At 32.6% G+C, this 19,504-nt stretch overlaps 3 protein-coding genes across 4 annotated transcripts; 1 reads left to right on the top strand and 2 right to left on the bottom strand.

Moving 5' to 3' along the window:
- Nucleotides 1-10,877: 10,877 nt before the first annotated feature.
- On the top strand, nucleotides 10,878-13,395 carry LOC133203404 (uncharacterized). Of its 2 annotated transcripts, none has more exons than XM_061339193.1 (4): nucleotides 10,878-11,309; nucleotides 12,234-12,455; nucleotides 12,585-12,738; nucleotides 13,303-13,395. In XM_061339193.1, the coding sequence occupies exons 1-3, from the start codon at nucleotides 11,068-11,070 to the stop codon at nucleotides 12,736-12,738; spliced, it is 618 nt and encodes a 205-aa protein (XP_061195177.1). In that variant the 5' UTR covers nucleotides 10,878-11,067; the 3' UTR covers nucleotides 13,303-13,395. The 2 variants fall into 2 exon arrangements, with proteins under 2 accessions (XP_061195177.1, XP_061195178.1); XM_061339194.1 differs by having other exon boundaries at nucleotides 13,246-13,379.
- LOC133203403 (uncharacterized) lies at nucleotides 13,216-15,751 on the bottom strand. The gene is made up of 6 exons (XM_061339192.1): nucleotides 15,184-15,751; nucleotides 14,747-14,933; nucleotides 14,224-14,481; nucleotides 13,934-14,105; nucleotides 13,664-13,812; nucleotides 13,216-13,437 (listed from the first exon to the last, which is right to left on the bottom strand). Exons 1-6 carry the CDS (start codon nucleotides 15,586-15,588, stop codon nucleotides 13,238-13,240), a joined length of 1,371 nt encoding a protein of 456 aa, XP_061195176.1. The 5' UTR covers nucleotides 15,589-15,751; the 3' UTR covers nucleotides 13,216-13,237.
- Nucleotides 15,752-15,862: 111 nt separating this feature from the next.
- LOC133203364 (uncharacterized) lies at nucleotides 15,863-18,307 on the bottom strand. Its single transcript, XM_061339158.1, has 5 exons — nucleotides 18,247-18,307; nucleotides 18,067-18,146; nucleotides 17,679-17,798; nucleotides 16,570-16,660; nucleotides 15,863-16,077 (listed from the first exon to the last, which is right to left on the bottom strand). The coding sequence occupies exons 1-5, from the start codon at nucleotides 18,305-18,307 to the stop codon at nucleotides 15,863-15,865; spliced, it is 567 nt and encodes a 188-aa protein (XP_061195142.1).
- Between the last annotated feature and the right edge of the window lie 1,197 nt (nucleotides 18,308-19,504).

The raw sequence follows: 19,504 nt of genomic DNA, 5'->3' as shown, positions 1-19,504 counted from the left end.
ATTTTACCATCAAAGCAGACATGATATGTGGGTCTGAAAACCAATTTCCTGCATTACGTGCGCTGGATGTGGATACTTCTATGTAGGACATACGGGAACCACCCTACTTGTTCATATACACAAACAACACATTAATCAGCCTGAATACAAGACGATAAATCTAAGAGGACATCTTGATACTTGTGGCCGAAGACAATTTTCAGTGTTTCTGTTTTACCATTTTTATACGGGCAATGTAGTAGAAAGACGGGAAAAGGAGAAATACTCTATCAAACTATTAAAACCTTCATTAAATAGTTCACACTACCATATTCAATGTATAACGTAAACATTTGTTTGTTGGTTTTTTTTTTAAATTTGACTTATTTTATAGTTTCCTCTATGAGTATTGTGACGTCATTCCATTGTTGTTGACGTTACCACCAGGTAACGTTATTACATTATAACGTCATGAGGTTAAATTTTTTAAAACGTCTTAGGAAAACAATGAAAGCGCTTACGTTTTAACAAGAAGTGTTGCCTTCTTATTCTATTGTCATATATATATATATATATATATATATATATATATATATATATATATATATATATATATATATATATATATATATATATATATATATATATATATAACCATTGAATCCTTATTTTTTGAAAGATATAGTCTCATAACTGTAACGGTGTGTGCAAACAAATTGAGTAACGCGCAATTATTTCTGGGTTAAAGATTAACTTCCTAAAAATAAAAATGGTTTGGATTGGAAGTATGAAATTTTCAAAGGAAGTTTTACACCATTCTCGGTGGAAGCTTGATTGGGATTATTCAAATTTTGATCTGCTAGGAATAAAATTTTCAGTTTCAGTTTCTATTTTTATATTATATAGAAACAAAAAAAGGGTGTAAGAATATGTACAACATATTTATCAATAAAAAGAGAGAGCCAATCAGTTCTCTTTTAAAATGGAAGAAAACAATGTTTTCTTTGGGTGAAGCAGATTGGAATAAAATATTTGAACTTCCTTTCAAAATTACTCAGGAATCTAAATTTCACTGGCTTCAATTTCAAATATTACACAGAATTATCCCAAAAATTATTATCTTTTTACACAAGTTGATTGATTCACCAGCATGTACTTTTTGTTCAAGTGACATAGAAACAATGGATCACTTATTTGTTGAATGTTTCAAAGTAAAAGAATAATGGTGTAGCATTGAAGAATGGATTTGGAAAAGTTAGATATTCATTGTAGTTTTGACAGACATGCTATACGTTTTGGTAAATATGAAAACAAGAATATATGCAAATTACACAACTTGATAATACTTATTGTAAGACAATTTATTTTTGCTAGTAAATATAAAAGTGTGCCAAAATTAAATATTGATATTCTAATGAAGAGGATCATAGACAGAATTTTTATAGAAAAGGTTTTGCTGTTACAAAGCTGTATATATATGGAATATGAAAGGCATTGGCAAAAGATTTGTGATGCACTTTGAAGAATCTTATCTATTTTTATGATGAACTGTAATTGAATATTTAGTTGTTATTTGATTGTCAATATTTATATATGCATTTTTCTACCACTGCTGACCCCCACACCCCCTTCTTTTTTTTCTGTTTTCTTCATTAAAAATAACTTTCACAGTTACAAGTAAATTTTGTACTGTTGCAAGAACAAACGTATTAACAAATTCATTGTGTATATGTATATATGTATATATATCTATATATATATTAAGTTTGCTTGTACACTTGTGAAAGCTAATAAAAAAAATCATTTCTTATATATATATATATATATATATATATATATATATATATATATATATATATATATATATATATATATATATAAAATCTTTTTTGATAATATCATACAAGTAACATACGACGTCTCTATGTAAGTGAAAAATTCTCGAAATTGACTTTTAACAACATACAATAAATCGACCAATCTTTAGTCTTCAGATATATATTTACGATATTATTTTTTTCAATAGACTCCACATCAACAGGGGGAATTGTGTGCAGTTTTACTTTATAATAATAATAATTATCTTTTTTCTGAGAATAGTCTTTTTGATATAGTTTTACTATGTAAATTGTCAGTTTTAAGCTGCTTGCACCTCCCACCTTTTGTTGCTGTGCGTTTGATCACAGGCCAATTTCAAAATTTATAGAAAAATGTGCCGAGAAGTTAGAGTTATGGAAATCCCCCCCCCCACTCACTACGGGAGAGGATTTTTTAGTTCATATATCATATTTTCAGCTGTCTTTCGGTATTTCTGGCCCCAGGATCATGAAACAGACTTAGACTTAAGTAAAATTTCCAATCGCCTGTAAAATGTTTTTTAATAATTGAATTATTTTATAAATTTGCAGATAACACCACTTTTGTATGGCAATACTGAAAAAAATTTAATTTTGTTTTGCTTGACTTCTACAAAAATTTAGTACAACATAAAGATTTTGACTTAAGCTTAAGATGTTTCATGATCCCGGGGCCTGATCTCCTATGCATTTGAAAATGATTCATTTTACCTTTACTTTTAGCATAAAAAAATCAAGATGTTTTGCATAAAGACTTCAAAATGTAAGGTAATGAAATATTAGGATCCCCCTTTCAAAAATTGGACGGACACATTTATTTCTTATCATTGCTTGCTGATAAGTTCTACAGATATCTATAGATACTTTCTGAAAAGTAAGTACTTATTGTATTTCTTTATTCAGAACTACAAAATAGTTTGACCTATGTTTATGCAACGTGCACATAAGTAGAACTGATCAGCATGCTGTTACCAGTACTGTTAGACTGGCCCTTACAATAAATATATTATAAAATTTTGACATATTGTAGATAGTTCAGTTTTAGGAATACTTTTCTCACATTCCTCCCAAAATAGATAATTGATTGCTTGATTCTGTTTATTTAAGCAGCACTGATACGGCTATATAAAGGGACGAGCCCTAATTTATATGCAGAACGCTTACTGTGACCTCTCACAAAAATAGCAATTCCTCACAATACCACAAAAGGAATTAATATGCTATTTTAAACTGTGAAAGAGTACCGAACTACATCTTACCTTACCACTGCATTCTTTTTTTTTTCACTAGTCAAAATCCACAGAGCAAAGTATTGATCGCAATGCACTTGTCCACATGACGTCATCATGGTAAAATTTGACACAGTATATATGCATTGAGAAACCATTAATACCTATGCAAAACCTTTGTTTAGTACCATTATTTGATAAATACAGGGAGAATGTATTTTTATTCTATTTGTGTGTACAGTGTTGGAATTTTCAACATCGAGGTGCCTCATTTAATCGCTTTTTCGCAAGAGCATACGCTTAATAGATCTCGACTATTCTTTGAATGAACATGAAGGGAATATTCCTTCACTTGAAAAGTCCTGCTGATTTCGTGAAATCGAGAGCATGACATAATAAATACAATAAATACAAAAAATATTTGGTAAAGATCACACATATTTCAACATGGGCCCAATTACTTGACATGTAAACTAATAAGATGAAAATTTTATTTCAAGCATACACGCAGCAGCACTTTCAAGAAATAACAAGATATGTAGAAACAATTTTTCACTTAAGGTTTTAATTTGAACTTGGATATGCCCTTGCGATATTGCAATCTGCTTATGACGTCATGCAATACACGTTATATGCATTTGTCGCGTGAATCAGGTGACCAAGCGAAATTTCATACAGTGTGGTATACTATATTATTTCAATAAGTATAGTCAAGTGATTATATAAAACAGGCATCTAAGTGACCTCTAAAATTTGAGCGCCAGCTGGCGCCTAATCAATAAAATTAAGTCGCCAATGCGATTTTTTAGTCACTAGGCATTTTTTTTTTCAAAAGTTAATAGTAATCAATATAGGGACGTTTGCTTACTAAAAAACAAAAAAAGTGATGTCCATTACTAAATTTTTTTTTTCTTTTTTTAAAAAAAAAAAAAAAATGCTTTCTCTTCTACAGAAAAATAATAAATGTTAAAAATGTTAAAAGTTTCGGAGTTCGACAATCGCCAAATCAATTTAAAATGGTCGCTAATATGATGACTTATGATGACTAATATGATGAATTTTAGGCGCTAATCAAAAATTTTAGGCGCCATGGCAACTAAATTTCTCGCCAATTAGAGCTCTGTAAAAGTTAACAAAAATAAATTCATTCTACTAAGGTGGTTATTTTTACACAGCTATATTCCGTTTATTTCTTCAATTACGCCTTACATGTAAAAGTGTTGCGTATGTCCAATTCCAGAATTTTTCACTCATATACCGGTAAAGCGTTCCAATTAAGCCTTGCTCAGCACTTTGAGTCATTGAACAGTGAGAGTTACTTATCGTGCCAACGTCTACCGTGAGGTCTTATCCAAAAGACAAGTAACTTTCTCTTCTATAGTTCCGGGCGCTTGGCGACGGAACAGTAATATCCTATGTTGACGTCTTGGATATATGACAAAAATGGTCTAACAAGATCATGTATCTTTTTATTCAATGAACGTTGGAGAAAGCAATCAAACAAAAAGGTATACTTTCAAAAGAAAAAAAAAGATTTTTCCGAAAAAAAAATTGCCTTGCAATTTTTGTTGTTAACATTTTAAGAAAAAAATATAAGTACAAAAGTTTTTTCAGAGGCATTACAAAAAGTATTCTTGGATACATACCAATTTAAAGATTTTCGAATTATTTAAAAAAAAAAACGACTTTTTATAGGACAGTACATAGAAAAAAAATATTTGCACCATGATTCATGATTAAGTAAAATTTGCTTCTGATATGTCTCAAAATCACTGTCCTTTACGCATGCCTTGCATCAGCTTCTTTTTGTAGAGTAATTAATAAGAAAAATGAATCGTACTTTTCAAATAAAAATTTACCTCCGTATGTCCAATCATTAAACATTGTTCCTTCTTGATCACATAAAGCAGAATCGACTTTTGCGTTGAACGGTTTAGACATATCTGTCACAAGAATATAGAAAGCTCTTCTACTGAGGTAGACTTGATGACAAGCGTAGTAGGCACATTGTCCTCCAAAATCCATAATACTCAAAAGCTTCTTCCCCTCTTTCTTTGTTTTCTCTGTTAGAACTTAAAAAAGAATTATAATTTCGGTTAAATCCGATTGTAATGATATTTCGCTATATTCTTGTTTACTAGGAAAATTATGGTACTGTATTAAAGAACGTTTTTCCTAGTTTTGCACTTATCATAAATACGTGCAATTGCCTCACACACGTTATTATCTTAAATAAAAAAAAGAGGTAACTCTAATAGGTAGCTCTGAAATTCAAGACATTAGATAATTTAGTAAAATTCTTATACATGTATTATACACATATTTACTTTCTAAAAAAAAAATCACAGGATTAGATAAAAATGATTTGCAAAGTCGGTAATATAGAGCCTTTAAATTCTCCAGACATCAATTATTCCTTTTTAAAAAAAATAAATTTCATACTATTTATTAGCTATATAATAAAATGTCTTATTTTGGATATTTCAATTGAATGACGTATAACACTATATTCTCACATAAATTTTTTTGTTGTTGTGGTAATAGAGTGTTCTTAAGAACACCATATATATATATGATGCCTATTTATAACAGCGAATCCTATAGAATATGTCGTTATTTTGTTGATAATTATTTATTCTCATGTGTACATGTAGTATTAAATAATAATGAACATTCAGACATTAACGCATTTAAAATGAATATCTTCCCAAAAAAAAAAAATGCATTTTGAAAGACGAACTAAGTATTTAAAGTGAGACAGCATTTACTTCATTGATCAAAAAGTGGCGGTTAAGATTAAGTTTAATCCAACTTAATTGCATTTCGTAAACATGTACATGAAATGATCATTTTTAGGTTTATTTGACCCAAACCAAGCACATAGACTACTATTGGGAAAATGAATACATGCATAGTCTAAATGTTCTAATATTGAATTAAATATGCATACGTACGAGAGAGAGAGAGAGAGAGAGAGAGAGAGAATCAAACGTTGATAAAAAAAAATCATTTGATGCCTAAACAAATACGATAAAAAAATTACAAATCAAAAAGTAATTAATATATTTGCCCCCCCCCCCCCAAATCTTTGTTGATAGGAACAAAGTGCGGCCCTATTATTAAAGGCAAAACGCAAGAAATCTTATTCTATGTTTAACATACTAAATGTAAAATAAAATATATATGATCTCCCATGATTTGTGGTTGGATATGGTTCTTATCCAACGAGTTGTGTTTATTTTTTTTTTATCTCCGAGCCTGGGCGAGGGGATAAATCAGTTGGATAAAGTTTATTTCCAACCACAAATCATGGGAGATTCTTTTTATCCCATGTCTTATACCTCACTATCAGTGTTTTACACTGTTTTTATATAGGAATCCACTTTATTTTGCTTCATCACTCTTACTCAAAACACATTGTGACGTCACAACTGTGGGAGATCAAAAAATAAAAATCCAATGAGTGATATTCAAGGGATAAAGGGGTAAACATGGGATAAAAGTTTATTTATTATTTTTTATTTCCTATTGATATGATTGCTTTGACCTTAAATTATGTTTACTATCAAATTAAAACTAAACATTAACTATATACTAATCTACATATTTGAAAAAAAAAAATAGTGTTATTCTCCAATTCAGACAGATATATTTCATCTGAAATTAATAATCAATAATCATTATAATTCTTTTTTTTTTTTTTTTTTTTTTTTTTGAAACCTCTTAAAGATTCTTCATCTTGTGAAACTTCAAAAAAGTCTTCGTGAACTTCTAATCCTTCTGTTGACTTCACATCTGTTAATTCCTCCAAACTTGTCTTCTGTAGACGTTTAAGAAGAGTAGTTTTACCAGCCCCGGCACATCCTACAATCATCGCACGAGCTCTGTGTATTGTTCTCGTTCCCTTTTTGGCACACTGTACGTATCTGCATCGTGCATCATAGCCCCAGTCAAAAATTTCTGCTGGCACATTAACTGAATTTAATTAGAATATATATATATATATATATATATATATATATATATATATATATATATATATATATATATATATATATATATATATATATATATATATATATATATATATATCAAAATGCAACAAATTTATATCTTCCAAACAATTTTCTTTTTTATTGTTAATCCAAAATGTAGTTACATCGATTATTATAAAACGTAGGCTGAATCAGAAGGTCGAAAAAAGATTTATTTCTGTACAAAAATATATTTCTTACGCAGATTGTCTGTTTTTTTCTCTGCAATTGTAAGAAATGTAAAATCCCGCATTAACAAAAAATTAAGTTTATTGTTTCATTTTAAACACGAGAACCCCGTTAATTCTCCTTAGTACGACTCTATGCAGGGTCCTTTACATCATTGTGTCCGGTCATTTCTTTCTTAAGCCTACCTCGCCTTTTATTATTTTTTGAAAAAAATAGTACACTTTATTGTATATCATTTCAGTCTCCTACTTTTATCATTTACTCCATTTCTGTATGTGTTCTTAAAATCTTAATTGTTCAGTTCATTTTCTTCATACAACTTTGAAAAAAAGCAAAACTAGGAAGTATGCATCATTTCTTATTTTCATAGAACAAAACTTGAAAAGAAATATAAATGCGGTAAAATTTCAGCAAAATAGCAATTAATGTTGATAATAATGTATCAAATCTTCTTAAAATCATTTAAAATAAAAAAAAAATGATTATATTTTGATTCATTACATGTATATTGTATTGTGTTGAGGGGGTTGATTTCAGGACATGGATATTTGGATTAATTTAACAAATAAATAATTTTCCTCTATTCAAAGATAGAACAAAATGATTGTATTGATACAGTTTTTCATTCTAAAAATGAATCAACTTTTATAACTATTGCTTTGCAAATATATACAAACAGATTCCTTCCCTTACTTCTGGAAAAACAAACTTGGTTGGTCTTTTTCAATTTTTGACTTTATAAACCTCTAGATAGAAGCATGCCTTATTCAGAGAGTAACATCTAAATGTATCTTAGAAGCAAGTTCTAGCCTTAAAAGCCTTAAAAAGGTGGTTCAACTCCAGATACAGCAAATACTGTCACATAGATAAGGTAGACAAACCTTCAAGAGTTCCACCTCTAAAATAGTACTATAAATGTTATGTAGTCACCATGATGTTCTTCCACCAAGAGTTTTACGTACGGCAAAATCAAACGATGCTATGATTGAGCTTTGGTTTTGAGGTAGAAATAAAGGGGTTTTTTTTCTCTGGATGTGGCTCCCAAACAACATTTAATGAAAGGGAAAACTAGTAAACTGTCTGTTCCCACACATATATAAATATTCACTTTTGCATTATTTATTTGCTGGTTGTGGACACGTATCCGAAACCTCAGTGTGCGGCTTGTTTCTCCGATGTAAAATTCGTTAATTCACCGGCATGTTAAAACATAGAAAACATTTCTGGTATCGCGGAAAAAATAAAAATGAATATTTTTGCTGTAATTTAGTAGTGACTCCCTTCCCGCCCAACCATTTCTTAAAAGAAAATGATTAGAAATTGTAGCTAAATTTAAAACTTTTGTCAGAAGTTGCGCAAAAAAAAATAATAATAATAATAAGAGCTGATTCCCTCGGTTTTGAAATTTTCATTGGCCTTTATAGATACTCTTAACTATTGAAAAACATTATAAATATATACAATCAAAATACTGCCTCGGACGAATGTTTCATTCATTTATTGAACCTTGAAAGATGCATGCCAATGTCTCTCTTTTTTCGTGAAATAAGCATGAAAATGTATGAAGAAAATATTCTCACCAAATAATCGGGGTATAAAAAGATAAAACAGGTGTACATGTAGATGTACTAATTAAACACGACATGCAATATTGATTAAACATACACGCGTGCTGTACCTAAGGAAAACAGTTACAATTCATCTTTATTTATGATCTCACTTGTGGTCCCCCCCCCCCCCCTTAAATTTTTAAAATTGATTGGATAAAAAATATGTAAATACGTACTATGAATGTGGTGGGATCATAATTCTTTTTCATTTGAAAATGTTCATTTAAAAATTTGGTTGTCAAAAAAAATGTTGAAACCTCTCTTCCATCCGCTCAATAGGATTTTATAGTTTGGACACATTTTGATTTGTTCAAGTGTTTTCAGGTAGCTTGATTTTTTGCCCCCCCCCCCCCCCCTCCGTTTTAAAAATTAACAATACTGCATGTTTTGAAAATATTATATTAGCAATTCAAAAAAAAATTAATTCATTTTAAGAGCATGAAATGTAAAAAGTCTAAATACATATCAATTTCGATCCAATTTGATTTAAAAAAAAACAACAACAACATTCTTTTGTGTGTCAAACGTGAGACATATATAGTTTTTGTCTCTGGTTACATTACTATTCTTTTAAATTTTATAAAGGTCAGTAGGTGTCGAGATTTTGCAGTAAAAACAGTATGATATAGGTGTCCGTTCACGTTCGTCATGCTGTGAAAAAATGCAGTGTTAGTAGGTTTCTTGCTTTGTAGTGTAAGGAAACTAATCTCATAAATAATACTGAAGTTACCGTTTGATATAACTTTTTTTCTTATTTCCTCCCAATTACAGTAACGCCTTATCTCCACCATATCGTGACAAATAGCATAAAGCCCAAGTCTCCTTACAAATGTGTCATCCACCGTACTTGGCAAGTAAACGCATGGCTCATTCTCACCATTAAAAGACTTCCAAGTACGAACGTACTCTAATAAAGAGTCAACGGACGACAGCTTTATATAGTTCTCATAGTCCTTATCAGTTCTCAAGCATTCCATCACAAAGTAACACATAGCATGATGGCGGACATCCTTTGATGAAAATCCGATAGCATTGTTTCCGTTGTCTACTGTTATAGTTTTGTCCTGTTTTTCCATTTCTTCAAGTGTTTCAGAGAACGATATCAATTCAGCATGGCATAATGGTGAAAAATAATTTTTCAATCCCAGGTTCTTCTCACTGAGATTATCTATACAGACTTTGTAGTTTTCTGACATCAAGATGGTGCAAAGTATGTTTAATTTTGATGGGGAAAGGTAGATACTCTCAGTTTCTACAAATATTCATTTAACATTAATGTGTAACATTTAAAATATATTGTTTTATATTCGAAAAAGACGACTTTTATGCAAAACTTATAACGGGAAAGAAGAGCCTTGAGCTAAAAAAAAGGCCAAGTTTAAAAAATTTCAAAAATGATGAGCCGTAACAAAAAATGAATACTTTAGGCAAAGATACTTTACTAGAATTAAATATAATATACTTTACCAATATAGTAAATCAAAGTCTTCACTGTAGTCAATTAAAGTATTTCTTTATAAATTTCAAATTGTTTAACTTAAACTTCAATAATTTTTAAATACATTTTTTTAAAGGAAACAAAAACTTTTTTTTCGATCATCGCATATTATTCCCAAAATTTACAAAATTAACATGGAATTTAAGAGATGCTAAGATTCAAAATCTTGTAAAGTTCCATAAGAATGTTTCATAGTTAATCAAAGTATCAATGTATTAGCAAGAGTAAACTATATATAGAATATCACACTGCTGTTTTGATCTCAGCCCTGGTATCAGCCCGAGCGGTTGGTATCGGCCCAAGCCCGGAGGGTGAGGGCCGAGACCATCCGAGGGCTGATACCAGGGACGAGATCAAAACAGTGGTGTGATGTTGTTTATATCATATATCTAAAACCAAAAAAATAAAAGAACAAATATTAAGACTTTTTCCCAACAAATAGATGTATCGTTCTTTATTTTCGATGTTCATCGATCTTAAAGTGTCTGGGAAGTATGAAACAATGCTAGTTTTAAAATACGTAGAATTGTATAATAAAAACATTCCGTAAGTTTTACAGTCAGATTCGCAACGATAACGGAGATATTCCGGGTTAAAGTAGGCGGTTCTCGCACCTGTCTAAAACCAATCAACGCTACTTCCGGTTTTACCATAAATAGCGAAAAACCCCGCATGACGTCACATCACATCAAGTTCAAAATGGCGAGTACAAACAACAACAGCGAAGCCTCCGATTCTGCGTCCGATATCGACCTACATATGTCGTTTGAGGCCTCATCCTTCGAAGAACAAGAAGAACATTTCCAGAATGTAGCCCCTTATCGATTTGAACCTGAGGCGAGTGATTCTAGTGAATCTGATGGCTCAAGTGAGGACGATGTCGACAACCCACAGCGGCTCGGCAATACGGACTGGTATGACTTTCACGTTAAAACTCTCTGGTATAATACAAAGAAAAATATATATTTTATACTCATAGAATTTCGCATGGTCTGAACTAATAATAATTAATAAAAATATTACTATATAAGCCAAATGTTGCGAGAAATGAGGCCATGCATGTAAATTACACCCATGCAACATGGCTGAATATTCGTTCGGGACGACCATTTGAATCTTATGGGCTAGCAGATTTAGATCTATTCTTGAAAATTGTCTCAATGAGAAGGAAATAATTAATCTGATCTTGAAAAGTGGTATATACACGCCCAAAGAGTTTACTACTTCTTTGTAGCTTGTCAACTTTTCTGGTCTCTATAGTCATGGAGTTTGGACATGTTTTTTTTTTCTGCGATGGCAGAAAATTAAGATGACAACTAAATTTGTCAGAACCTCTAACTCTGAGAATAAAATTTTGCCCCTTTACAGGCCCGTAGGAAGCAATTTCAGTTGGGGGGGGGCACAGCTGAACATTTTCAGTTGGGGGGAGGCACTATCAACTACCAAAATTCCTTGACAAGCAAAAAAAAAGGTCATCAGACGTTTTCATTGAGGGGGCACAAGCAACAAGCATATAGTAGCTATGTTTTCTATAGTAATCTAGATATCGGCAAAATTATTTGAGGGGGACAACCCCCCCTTCCTACGGCCATGCTTTATACCTGATGATAAGTTGAAAACAAAAACTGTATTGCTCTATGCACATTATCTACATGTATGGGACTTCTGGAGTATTTTTTTTTAAAGATTAAAGTTGATAAATAATCATTATGTCTAATGCATCTTCGTAAGCCAAGGGTTTTCGGTCTGCTTCGCGGGGAGAAAAGTGGACCGAAAACCCTTGGCTTGCGAAGATGTGTCTAATATAACTTCCATGTAATCATGTTTGAATATTGTAGGTGCACTTGTGGATTCTGTACTCCGAAACCCACACTCAGAGAAAGTATATGCTGCACTGAAATCACCAGGATTGATGAAAAGAGAACATCTTATCAGAAAGAATTGCCTTGCATTACAGAACACCCTGGATTCCAATCTGTTTGTCTCGACATCTACGTCTTGGAGACAGCCTATTATCAGTATCGTTCCCAGTATGGGGAATTGCAAAAGACCATTGAACAGTAAGACATTTTATTGAATTTTTACATATTTGTTCCAAAAATGAAATAAAGCATTTGAAGAAAATCACAAAGACTATCACAAGTAATAACAAGTGCATGATAACATGATTTTCTTTTATTCAATTACAGAAGAAACAGATATACAGCATATCGTCAGCTTGTTCGTTGGTGTTGGGGCTACTTGGGGAAGAGTGTTCGTGTCCCACTTCCCTCTTGTGCAGTTACAAAGATACACCATTCCTTCAGTTCTGAAGAGTATCAAGGATTCAGAGACCCTGAATGAGTAAGCCACTTCTATATTTTGGATTAACAAAAATTCACCATATTATCAACTTTTACTATCAATTTTACAAATTAAATAAATATAAAGTTTACACAGCATAAATCTTATAAATGAGAAATGGTTAAGCATAGGATACAGAAAACAACCTTGCCTAGTCACACATACAAGCAAAAAGCAGTTCAAAATAATTGACAAAACATAAGCCTCATGTACGTATTACAATAAAATTTATAAAAGCATCAGCTACAAAAAAAATCTTGATTACATAGGTAAACAATTTTTTTTGCACCCAGGAACGGGACGTGGACCCTGCTTTTTTTGTTCCCATTTTTTTTTTTTTTTTTGCAATTTTATTTTTGTTTTCCTACATGCAAATTTACAAGTAAATGCTAACTATAACACTATTTATACAATTATTTACAAACAGACTATGACAAACTACAGCATGAGTATCCAAAACTGATATTTACAGTTCTATGTATACAAGGGCTAGAATCTCCTACACAGATGTCTCCTTCCTCCCAAACCGAGACTGGAAATTAAACACTGCTTCCTCCTTTTCAGGGTGAAGAAAATCACTGCACAGAGGAGGTGGTTGCAACTGAGGCAAACAGAGCGCAGGTGGAAAGGCGGGTGCTGGTGTCCGGGATGATACCTCAACGTATCGTAGAGTCTCTGTCATCAAATCAGATGCATACCCTGAAATGCATAGACAATATTTAAAATTTGTAAAATATTGAGGACTCTATCTCTGTTGATGAATACAAGTATCATTCTCGTGTTTTGCTTGGTATTGAATAAAATTAAATTCAACATATTTTGTTATTTATATATACATTTTTTTTTTGGTTGTTCAATTTTTAAATGAGGAGGGACTTTTACAATTTTTTTTTTTTTTAAAGGTGCGTTAATAAAAGCATCTTACCAAACGTTGAATCTACAGTCTTCATGCGAACACTATATTCGCCATGCTTGAACTTGGGAAAGCTGATCTTGTACTGCAGGTTTCCCTCCTTTGTAACTGCCTGCATTCTTGAAGAGTTCTCATTAAAATGGAGAGCAGCAACCATCAACCTACATAAAATTTTTAACCTTGTAGATTACAATAAATAAAATCTCCATCTGCTTTCTGTATTGTAGAAATTTAAATAAGAAATGATATAAAAAAATATCCAATATTACTGTGTAAGCATACCTGCAGTACATGCCATGATAAGAGAAGGAAACCATCTTGGGGGCAAAGTGATTGATAGTGCTATGGAAAGCCTCAATCTGGGATGTTTGGTGCAGTGGGGACAGCTTGGGTATATCTTTCTTCATCTGATTGGACAGGATAATATCGCAAATCTTCTCACTGGCTTTCGTTCCTTTATGAAAACAAAATGTATACTTATTGTACAGGATTTTTCCCTTTAACAAGGCAGTTATGAAATTTGCCAATAAAGAAAGTAATAATTATTTATCAATTCTAAAATAAGGTTTTACCTGGTTTTATCCACTTCTTTTTCTGCTCATCACCCTCTAACGTGTCATGGGCACAAGATGGGAAGAGGTCATTGTGGCCCTCATGAATATTGTGGATATGGTTTTCCACAGACTCCCACTTTGCCCACATGAAGTCCCCATTCCCATCAGGTGTTGAAGCTGCCACCCAGTACAAGTGGTTGGTCAAGCTCTTGATCCATTTGGCAAGATTCTCACACTCCTTCTGTTTGGATGCAGCTAGGATCTTTTTCTTTAGACCTGAAAATATTTTGGAAGCCATGTTTACAGAGTAAAATTAATATGTCCCATCTTAAGATGGGCATATAAAAATCATAATTTAACTGCTTCATTTCATCTTTTACATTCATAACTTTTTAAATCATACATGTAAATAATAACTTTGGAGATAACTCAGTAGAAGTCATTATAAAAGTTAAACATCAGCTAATGTTGATTCTGTACAAAGATGTCTTTAAATACATACAATTCAAATACTGGTAAAGAAAGAAAAGAAAAAGAATACCTTTTGCCACATGCCAAACATCATAATAGTGTGTCGTCTCCGTCAAGTTCTCCCTGATCCACTTTTGTATCTGGATATGGCGGTCAGTCACTATCGTACCAATCTCCAAATCTTGGTCTTTCATCCAGGCAATAGTCCGCTCTAATCCCTTCTTCTCCATTCCCAAGCTGTTTTTTACTTCATTGCTCTACAAAATTTAATCAGATTTCATTAACTTCACAAAACTTCAACCAAACACCTAAAGTTAGTACACATTTTTTCCCCTCATTAGATCCTTTTTAGCATTTTATTTTCATGTATACTTTGTTGAATCTTTTCAGCAGTGTTTGAGTGATTGTTTTATTTAAAATAATGATAAAATAATATATTTTTTTTTAAAACAGTTCATCTTTAATTTAAATAAAAAGTGCAGATATTTATCGAAATAACTTGTTTACCTGAACCAGCTGGATATCAATGACAATTCCTTCCTCAAGGTCAATGGTGCTGTACGAGCCAAACTTTGCACAGTGACCAGGGGAGTCAGCTCGCCCATCTCCACCAATAACCAGAGGATCTCCTCTTTCCAAAGCTCGACTTGCATACTCCTGCTGGTGCTTGTCCCACACACGAGCAATTACAGGAAACAAAATGGCTGACTGGTGGGAATTGAATGTTCTTCTGGTAATGGTTGCAACCCCCATGCAGTTCAGCACACGAAGAACTTTGGACACAAGGGCACCAGAAAACAGTATGGCGGCAGATAACCCAATGTTCCCAACAGGAATATTCCCAATGAATGGCTGACTGCTCCACTGCCAGGTAAACCCACAGAACTCACACTCCACAGCAATCTTCACCATTGTTCCAAGCACCTGCTGTACACTTGCTGCTGTATACTTGTGGCACCTCCTGCAGTTACTGAACAGCTCAAGCAGCTTGGTTTCGGAGATGATAAACTTCCTGTCTTCCAAGGGGTTGCAGGGTGCTTCAGTGCTACAATTTTTAAAAGATTAAATTAATTACAGGGAAATAAAAATTGCCAAAAGAATTGAGGCTAACATATTCATTTTCTCTTCATAGTAAACTTTTTGAAGCAATTCTTAGGTAACTGATCAATGACCATAGCCTAATCACTTACTTGGTATCCTGTACATGAGAATCATCTGAACTAGTGCCAGAAGGTTCATACAATGAGGCAGTCTCATTCTCCGTCTGGATAGACTCTTCACCACTAGAGGAATCAGGAACAGGAACAGGTGCTGGAGGTGGACGTGGAGCAGGCAAATCATCTCGTACATCAACCTGAATACCAATGCTTCGAACTCTGGGTTGTAGGTCAACTTGTAATCCTAACAAATTACATATAAACATTATATGTCATTGTGAGAAAACAAGATTTTTCTCTTAAAATTTATATTTAGGAGGAAGAACAATGATCTAATTAGTCTTATGCATATGAACTTGCAATTTTTTAAAATTGAATACTACACACAAATTAGGTACTGATAAGTTAAATGTTTTCCTCTCTTTTCAAAATTTAAAAAGAAATGGTGAAAGGGGGTATATAAACGATACTACATAATATAATTCAGTTATAATAATCATCAATGAGTAAATATGTAATAATCCCTGAATGTATGTCTTTCAATACCAGCTTAGGGGTCATAGTCCATAAATGTACATGTTCTAATATAATAAATGTTTTTTAAAAAAAAGCCAAACTAGCCATGGGGAATCAGATTGAGAGTACCAGGTATATTGCAGTAATAATCAAAGAATAAAGAATGACAATTACAACATATTATTATCTTATGTTGCAACAAGTTACTTCGAATAAGTACCTTTTTCCTTATTCCTTGCAGCAACTTGAATCTTTACGCTACGTTTTCGTGTTGATTCTGTCTGACATGCCATAGACACACTTTTCTCCTCCTAAAATGAACAGAAAAAAGATTAATAAGTAATCCGTAGAAGTATAATTGTGGCCTGCATACTTTACAGCAATATTTTTATCTCTTTTCTTTAATAATACTCGTATGAATAGTACAATTTTTTCTTCCTTTCACTAAATTTAGAACAAGTGCAAGTTTCTGTTTTATTTCATAATAGTTTACTCATACACATATGGACTTATTTGCATAGAGTCTAGTATTGTGGACATGTTAAGCAGGAAATTTAGATTTGGTTATTACTTATTTAGGGTCAAGTAATTTAAATTCAGAAGAACACAGCGATGAAGAATGTAATAACCATCTCTTTTAATCTTATATCTGAACTGAATAAATCTTCATGATATTGTGAATAATGCACAAGATGCATGATAACATCATTTATATTTAACAAAATAATCATTGAACTTTTTCTTAAACGAGGCAAGCTGACAAATTTATACTACATTTTTTATTTCGTATATTTTTGTTGACCTAATCAATCTGTGCAGAGTTATCTTAATTATGCCCAAACAAAAGTCATAGGAGATGTCAATTTAAATAAACATATCTCTTACTACACATCGGATCCTCACCAATCTATCCTTGTTTAATACGCAATACAGTAATAACCAACTTATCAGTTGTAAAAATCATTCTTACATTCATGGTCCTCATGGGACTTAGAACCGAAAGTTGAATAGCAAGTTGAATACCGATCCCAATCGGAATCAAGATGAAGAATTTAACAGAAAAGAAATTGAGACAGAATTAGATGAGAATCTAGGATTTTTTTTTTTAAATAATGGCCTAAAAAAAGATAAATAAAAGATGCATCAGCATGTGGAATAAGAAGAGAAAATTTAATAAAATCATTCTTTCTTTTCAGTTGGTTTAGTACTACATATATTGTGTAAACATAATTATATAAAGCTAAGGTGCAAGGAATGTAACAATTTACACATTTCTCTCTATTTTTTTTTTTTTTTTTTTTTTTGGTTCTTAAATATGTTATAACATACCGAAACAGGTGTGGGAAAGGGAACAGGCGTTGTTTGGATCCCAACACATTCATCCTGGTCTTGCGACTCTTCCTGTATTTCTTCAACCTCTGTGTTGTCATGAAGCAGCTCTGCCAATACCTGCGATAAAATAATGAACAAATTTTAACACAAACAAATAATATAAATTTGAATAAGTTTAAGATATTTCAGTGAATACCCAGTGAAATTTACTTTCTGTTTAACAAACAAAGAACATGAAAGCATTTTTAGTGCAGATGAGGTCTTTTTTCTTATTCCGAATTTTCTCACCAAAAGTCTACAAATTTCTGAAGTTAATATTTTTTTATTATCGAATCACCACCATTTATAGATTAAAACAAAATAGAATAGAACAAAAAAAACTAACCCTATTCCTCTCACGCTTTGCATGGGCTCCTCGTACTGGAGTAGGGGTGTTTACATGGTAGATATGGCAAGAAATTAGCCCTGACTTTCAAGTATGTTCATTTGTAACCCTGTTACAGGACTATTAATCCAGTTACGAAGGTAACATAAATCCTAAAATGAGATGCAGTTAATTTATAACCCATCAGGGGGTCTTCTTTTCTGTGGTTACATGGGTTACAACTATATTTCTTTGGTGACATTTCTTTGGTGACAATGGTTACAAAGCAAAAGAAGTCCAGCAGGGGGTCTTATTTTCAGTGGTTACACGGGTTACAACTATATTTCTTTGGTGACAATGGTTACAAAGCAAAAGAAGTCCAGCAGGGGGGCTTATTTTCAGTGGTTACACGGGTTACAACTATATTTCTTTGGTGACAATGGTTACAAAGCAAAAGAAGTCCAGCAGGGGGGCTTATTTTCAGTGGTTACACGGGTTACAACTATATTTCTTTGGTGACAATGGTTACAAAGCAAAAGAAGTCCAGCAGGGGGGCTTATTTTCAGTGGTTACACGGGTTACAACTATATTTCTTTGGTGACAATGGTTACAAAGCAAAAGAAGGCTAGCAGGGGGTCTTCTTTTCTGTGGTTACACGGGTTACAACTATATTTCTTTGGTGACAATGGTTACAAAGCAAAAGAAGTCCAGCAGGGGGTCTTATTTTCAGTGGTTACACGGGTTACAACTATATTTCTTTGGTGACAATGGTTACAAAGCAAAAGAAGTCCAGCAGGGGGTCTTATTTTCAGTGGTTACACGGGTTACAACTATATTTCTTTGGTGACAATGGTTACAAAGCAAAAGAAGGCTAGCAGGGGGTCTTATTTTCAGTGGTTACATGGGTTACAACTATATTTCTTTGGTACTAATGGTTACAAAGCAAAAGAAGGCTAGCAGGGGGTCTTCTTTTCTGTGGTTACACGGGTTACAACTATATTTCTTTGGTGACAATGGTTACAAAGCAAAAGAAGGCTAGCAGGGGGTCTTATTTTCACTGGTTACACGGGTTACAACTATATTTCTTTGGTACTAATGGTTACAAAGCAAAAGAAGGCTAGCAGGGGGTCTTCTTTTCTGTGGTTACACGGGTTACAACTATATTTCTTTGGTGACAATGGTTACAAAGCAAAAGAAGGCTAGCAGGGGGTCTTATTTTCTGTGGTTACACAGGTTACAACTATATTTCTTTGGTGACAATGGTTACAAAGCAAAGGAAGGCTAGCAGGGGGTCATATATTCTGCGGTTACACGGATACAACTATATTTCTTTGGTGACAATGGTTACAAAGCAAAGGAATGCTAGCAGGGGGTCTTGTTTTCATATATGTGACTGAACTGAAAAATCACAACTGGAGATTTGAAATTTTTCTGCTGGAGTTTGGGTCTCAAAGCTGGA

This window comes from Saccostrea echinata, unplaced genomic scaffold, assembly GCF_033153115.1.
Source record: "Saccostrea echinata isolate AGI-Se365-2 ecotype Australia unplaced genomic scaffold, CSIRO_AGI_Sech_v1 ptg000050l, whole genome shotgun sequence".
Taxonomy (NCBI): Eukaryota; Metazoa; Mollusca; class Bivalvia; order Ostreida; family Ostreidae; genus Saccostrea; species Saccostrea echinata.
The sequence above is the reverse complement of the archived record's forward strand: the minus strand, read 5'-3'. Positions and strand labels throughout refer to the sequence as shown.

Excerpts from the sequence above, each read along its gene's own strand:
- LOC133203364 (XM_061339158.1), bottom strand. The coding sequence starts at position 18,307 with ATGTCACCAAAGAAATATAGTTGTAACCCATGTAACCACAGAAAAGAA. Across the intron at positions 17,799-18,066 it reads CAAAGCGTGAGAGGAATAGG|GTATTGGCAGAGCTGCTTCA; the intron begins GTTAGTTTTTTT and ends ATTTTATCGCAG. Across the intron at positions 16,661-17,678 it reads CCTTTCCCACACCTGTTTCG|GAGGAGAAAAGTGTGTCTAT; the intron begins GTATGTTATAAC and ends TGTTCATTTTAG.
- LOC133203404 (XM_061339193.1), top strand. The coding sequence starts at position 11,068 with ATGACGTCACATCACATCAAGTTCAAAATGGCGAGTACAAACAACAAC. Across the intron at positions 11,310-12,233 it reads CGGCTCGGCAATACGGACTG|GTGCACTTGTGGATTCTGTA; the intron begins GTATGACTTTCA and ends TGAATATTGTAG. Across the intron at positions 12,456-12,584 it reads TTGCAAAAGACCATTGAACA|AAGAAACAGATATACAGCAT; the intron begins GTAAGACATTTT and ends ATTCAATTACAG.
- LOC133203403 (XM_061339192.1), bottom strand. The coding sequence starts at position 15,588 with ATGGTGAAGATTGCTGTGGAGTGTGAGTTCTGTGGGTTTACCTGGCAG. Across the intron at positions 14,934-15,183 it reads TTGATATCCAGCTGGTTCAG|AGCAATGAAGTAAAAAACAG; the intron begins GTAAACAAGTTA and ends TAAATTTTGTAG. Across the intron at positions 14,106-14,223 it reads AAAGAAGTGGATAAAACCAG|GAACGAAAGCCAGTGAGAAG; the intron begins GTAAAACCTTAT and ends GTTTTCATAAAG.